The sequence below is a fragment of the Rhea pennata genome, chromosome 2 (genome assembly GCF_028389875.1).
Source record: "Rhea pennata isolate bPtePen1 chromosome 2, bPtePen1.pri, whole genome shotgun sequence".
In the NCBI taxonomy this organism is placed as follows: domain Eukaryota; kingdom Metazoa; phylum Chordata; class Aves; order Rheiformes; family Rheidae; genus Rhea; species Rhea pennata.
In genome coordinates this window covers 48952615-48958444 of record NC_084664.1, presented here as the reverse complement: position 1 = coordinate 48958444, position 5830 = coordinate 48952615, and the positions used below count along the sequence as shown (strand labels likewise).

At 51.7% G+C, this 5830-nt stretch overlaps 1 protein-coding gene across 1 annotated transcript; it reads right to left on the bottom strand.

The window, feature by feature from the left end:
* Positions 1–3962: 3962 nt before the first annotated feature.
* On the bottom strand, positions 3963–5075 carry TMEM158 (transmembrane protein 158). Its single transcript, XM_062567877.1, has one exon. The coding sequence runs from the start codon at positions 5005–5007 to the stop codon at positions 4105–4107; it is 903 nt and encodes a 300-aa protein (XP_062423861.1). The 5' UTR covers positions 5008–5075; the 3' UTR covers positions 3963–4104.
* Positions 5076–5830: the final 755 nt, after the last annotated feature.

Genomic DNA, 5830 nt, shown 5'->3' with positions numbered 1-5830 from the left:
CTGTGCTATTATTGTGTATTTTTATTATGGGAATCTATATGGCACCAAGGAATAGCAAAACTGTATCCATGCTCAAACTACCTTTAAAGTCAGTATAATCATCTATGCTAAAACTGCTTTTAAAGACAGTATATTCATCTGTATACTCTAGCTTGTGGTAAATCTATAAAACACAACTACACAAATACATGAGAGAGATCCAATTCTGAGGTCAGAGTATGGAACAAAAAATGTATCAATCTAACAGCAGCATATTAGCCTAGCACCTTCTAATGCTGAACCTCTCTCTGGGGAGAATTTTTCATTCTTGCGATGAAAAAGAATCTGCAATACAGCTGAAGTATATAAAAAGAAAATGAAAAAACTACCTCTGTTTTTAAGTATCCCTAGCTTTCCAACAAACACGTACATAAAGTCAGAATAACTTTGTTATATACAAGTCTCATGCATATACATATATATATGTATATATATGCCCTCCCTGAGTGTATGAAGGATTGTATATGGATGACTGATCGCTTCTTGTGTTGCCCCTGCTAACAACTGGTTTCAAAAATAAATCCAAATGAATAGAACTGGCTTAGAATCATCCCTGTAAAGAAACAACAAAATTTCACTGTTTGTGAAAGAGAAAATAATCAGACACATGAATGTTTGAATTTGGACTCTAAAACTAGTTGGTGCAGAGATGTATCATTTTGCATTGCTCTGGACTTCAATCTTCTGGGTTTAACTCAGAGAATTTGCCACTGACACTGGTAAGAGTTGTGCATGAAAGGACATCACTTTTTGTTACTAAAAATTATTGGTTAATTAGTTATAGCAGCACCTAGATCAATGGAAGCAGAGTTACTGATGTTAAGAACAGATGCAGAAGGGACTGAGAAAAGCTCATGGTCAGTATAAAGCATTTCCACCATGACCACTGCAGCCTGTGAAAGCTGATAGTTACTTCACCGTTAACTCAGGCCAGGCATGATTAGAAAATCCAGAATACACAAGTGTGCCAAACATTGCAACTATATTCTTCACAGGACAAACCCTGCTGCCATCTCACCGAAGCCCCAGGGTTCAGGGAGATAGGTTGTTAGACCAGGAGGCTCGATGCTAAACCTTGTACCTGGGTAATCTCTGCGCCCTGCACTGTGCCTTAAATTCAAGGGACAGAAACACGAGCTGTCCTCTCTCTATCCTTACCCCTAATGATCACTGCAGTCTAAGGAACACCTAGGAAATGCTCTTTGCACTTTGTCTCTCAGACCAGTACTCCCTGAACACATTGCTGTTTCTTGTATTCCAGATCCGGCTTGCCCCTTTGGGGCTTTTTTTTAAATGCCATCCTTTTTTGTTGTTGTTGTTAAATATTTTATATTTTAACAGTCATTCTACTTATAAGCCTTTTTTCAGAAAAACTGTAAGCAAATCCCTCTCTTCTATCACATTTTTAAGTGAAGCAACAAAATACTCTGCACGTGGCAGTGCCTATTCACGACATCTGTACTCAAACCAGTGTTGGCACACATCAGAATACACATCCGTGAACCATTTAGTACCTGGTTTAGTGTTTTGGCAGGTGTCAGTAAGGGCAAATGAAAACTCTCTAATAACTGAATTCATTTGTTTCAGACAGTAACTTGATTCTCTTGCTTAATTTTATATAATTCAGGAGAAATCAATGGCACACCACTGGTAAAACTAGCATAAGCAAGAAAAAAGAATCTAACTGCAAGTTTTAAGCTTAAATTTAAGCCCAGGCACAGGCTTGCTTGATCAAAGCAAGTACTCTGTACCATACATTACAAAGCCAGCAAAATTTCCAAAAAAGTTGCCAGCTCTCTGCTTAAAATATCTTGTTAACAAGAAATGCTTTCCTGGCATAGCCACTCTTCTGCAGGCTCTTTATTTCATATGCAGAGCATTTATCTTTGGGGAGGGTGTTAACATTAGCTTTACGTTCTCTCGGTAGCCTTGCCTTTCAGTGTGAAGAGGCTTATCAGTCACACAGGCCACATCAAACAAATAATTGCTTTCAAACACGTCTCACTTCTGCACAAAAGAATTCTTACAAGGCAGAAATGACAAAATGTAACATCAAGGAAAGCAAAGCAGGACTCCATACGTTAACTATACCAGGGAACGTGCCCTTCAGATCAGTAGGTCAAGTGAACATTTCTCAGGGTGACCAACTCCTCTGCTTTCTAGAAACAAAACTACTGCAATGTTTATTCAAGTGACATGGCCATTAAGGTCAATGGGAGAGTCAATGGGACTAGAGATAGTCCAGTAAGATGTACGATTTTAAAATCTTGGTTTATTTCTGCTGCCAGTCTCTGTTTCTCTCTGCATTATTTGCCTTTCTTCCAGATAGCATACACAAACAGCATGCACTTGTTTTATTTTGTCCTGAATTAAAAACAAGAAGAGAAAAAGAAAAAAATGCTTGACATACCTAATTCCTAATGGAATTTAATCCTTCCAGACTTTTCATCCACTCATTTCCATCAAACGTAGAGAAGAAAACATTACAAATACATCAAACAAGGCCCCGAGCGAGTTCATGTGTTCCTAACAAATTAAATACATCGATGTTAACAAAGAAATGAGCATTCTTCTTGCAAAGCTTTCTCACTTAGCTCACATTTTGGTTTCAGCAACTTCAGCTGGACTAATGTCTAAGGCAAGTGACATAGCTTTTTATAAGGCTAAAGAGTTGGAAGTATACAAGAAATCATATTTCAGACAATACAACTGTCTGTTCAAACAAGAAAGTAGAAGTCTTGCAAATTTTTGCTTCTTGCACACTTGCAAAGTGGCAGCTTGATCTAGGTCTGGTCCTGCAATTCCTCCCTTCTCACCACACCAAAGCCTTTCCACAAACAACCCCGCAGACTGGTAGATGTAAAGAGGCACGGTATCATTAAGTCTTCAACAAGTATATTGCGTCCGAGTTGGTTTTCAGGAACGCTCTTTTGCAGAAGTCAGGGACTTGCCACTGCACTACTTTTAAGGTATCTCAAAGGGCAGACCCAATCCTCCAGAGGACCTTCAGGTCTGCAACCACCCGACCTCACACGGACCCAAGAGCTGCAGCCGGCGGAGCTGCGCTAACTGAACGCCCTCAGAGCATCTCTGCCACCGCCGACCAGCTCTCCATCCCATCCTGCCCCAACATCGGTGGCATTTCGTGTGACGCCTAAAACGTACTGCAAGGAAGCGACAAACACCGCTCCGAAAGGGTTTGCCATGCCTGTTTCCTCCACGAAGGACCCGGGGAAAGACGGGGTTTGCAGGCGGGGAGGTTGGCCAAACCCTTCACTCCACCCTGGCAGAAAGAGACCCACAAAAGGCTAAGGTGGCTCCAGAAAGAAAACCTCTGTATTGAAAGCCAAAGAACACAAAGCTACAATAATAAATGCACACTATCTCAGCTGGTAAATACAGTGTAAAAGGTTCATTAAAGTTCAACTTGAGCAATAACAATATAGGTACTGTTTCAGTTCTTAATCCTGCCAGAAAAAGACTTATCCTTTTGTAAATAAATTACAAAAAAACGCTTAAACTGTATTCATATACAAAAAAGCTACTCTGACTACAACCAATGCGATTGACCGGGGTGCGGGGGAGGGAGTTCTTTTATTTCCTGCGTTGATTTTTTGGGGCTTTTCTCTTTTTTACCAAAACGTTGGTTTAAAACGGGTAATAAAGATATAAAACGAGCACACAGGATCTGGTCGTTTCCAGCTGCGGGGCCGGGGCCGCCGCGGCGCTGCGTCCCTCAGGCCGGACAGGGAACGGGTTGGGGGGGGGGGGAAGAGGGTGGGCGCCCTCCCTGCCGGCCCCGCGCGCGCCCAACGGCCGCGCGGGCAGCGCCCAACGGCCGCCCGCGCGCGCGCCCAACGGCCGCGCGGGCAGCGCCCAACGGCCGCCCGCGCGCGCCCAACGGCCGCGCGGGCAGCGCCCCGCGGCACACCTTTGACACGCTTTAAACAAGAAAAAACACGGCACGGGCAGCGCGACAGAGTCCAGTCCGGCGGGCGGCGGCCGCCCGCGTCCCTTCACACCAGACGACGAAGCAAGGGGGTCCCCGGGAGGAGCCGCGGCAGGCTACTTGGCGGCGGCGGCGGCGGCGGAGGCGGCGGTGCTCCTGCGCTGCTCCATGCCGTTGGGCAGGAAGCCGGCGATGATGGGCACCGGCCAGATGAGGGCGGCCACGCTCCACACAATGATGACCAGAGTCATGAAACACGCCACCAGGGTGGACTCGATGGGCTTGCGGTTCATCCGCCAGCCCGGCTCGCCCTTCAGCTCCTCCAGGCTGAAATCCAGGCAGCAGAAATTCAGCGGCTCCCCTTGCAGCCAGTACTGGCCGGGCTCCGCCGCCGGCGGGTAGGTGAGCGAGGAGGCGGCGGCGGCAGCCTGGGGTGCGGCGCCCCGGAGGCGCCCGACCCGCCTGCCCCGCACCCAGCTGCAGCCCACGCAGAGGCGCAAGTCCTGCTGGGCGCCGCCGGCCGCCAGCCCCAGGTGCTCGATGAGCAGCGGCGGCCCCACGCGGTGGAAGGCGGCGGAGAAGAAGGCCCGCCCGTGGCTGTTGGTGGAGAAGAGCAGGAGGTCGCACTGGATACCCAGCGGGCGGCTCCAGCGCACCAGCAGCGAGCTCAGCATCTGCCGCTGCACGCTGATATTGCAGTGCGGGTCCTCGGCGGGCTGCGGCTGCCCCTGCGGCTGGGGCCGCTGCTGTTGCTGCCCGGAGGAGGTGGGAGCGGAGGGGGAAGGCTCTTGGCTAGGGGCAGCCGGCGTGCCCGGGCTGGCGGTGCCGCCTTCCTCCTTGCTTGTTGCCCCTTCGAGGTCCATCTCGAGGCTGGCCAAGGAGCGGGAGGAGGAGTTGACAGGGGGCAAGAAGAGCTCTTGCTCCTGCTCCTCCTGCCCGCTGGCAGCCGCCGCGGGGCTCCAGCCCTGGCAGGGTGGCAGGCAGGCGGCCAGCAGTGCCGGGAGGAGCAGCGGCAGCATGGCATTGACTTAGAGCCGGAGAGGAGGGAGAGGAGGAGGAGGAAGGGGAGGCTGCATGGCGCTGCCGGCTGCCATCTGGGAAGAAGCAGCACACCGCTCTCGCCGAGAGAGCGAGAGGAAGGGAAGGGGGGTGGGGGCAGGCGAGGGGGTGGGAGCGGGGCTGGGGCTGCCGCGGCGGCGAGGCTAGAGAGCCGGGAGCCTCGGTGACGGCAGCGGCTCCCCCTCCCGCCTCCTCCGCCCCCGGCCCGGCCGGCCCGGCCGCTCCCCCGGCGGGAGGAGCCCCGGGCGGCCGCCCTGCCTCGGGCGGGCAGCGCCGCGCCGGGCCGGGCCGCGCCGGGCAGCCCCGGGCCGGGCGCAAGCGGGGCGCCTTGGCGCCTCTCCGAGCGGCCAGCACCGCGGCTCGGGCAGCTGCCGTGCAAGTTGCCTTCTGCTGGCCTCGGGAGGCAGCGGGCTGGCGGGCGGGGAGCGCTCCCGCGCGGCCTCCTCGGGCGGAGGCGGAGCAGAAGGGAAGATCGTCAAGGGATCGACTACACGCTGTCTCTTTCCGACTTCATCGGAGGAAAAATAAAGGGACGGAGTGGAGGAGAAAGACATGGGGGGAGGGGGGTTAAACTGCCGAGCATCGTGCGGTGGCAGGGCCCTTCCCATGTCTGGTCTGGAAGAGTGCGCTCAGCCGTAGGAGCTGCAGCCGCCTGGCTTGGGCTGAGGCATGCTCTTGGGAATGCTACATACCCACGGTCAGGTGTTGGGGGACAGTTGATCCCTGCGGAAAAGGTTTAAACAGGGAAACTTGATTACAGGGAGCATAAACCTTTCTGTGAGA

Coding starts and splice junctions, on each gene's coding strand:
- TMEM158 (XM_062567877.1), bottom strand. CDS start 5,007: ATGCTGCCGCTGCTCCTCCCGGCACTGCTGGCCGCCTGCCTGCCACCC.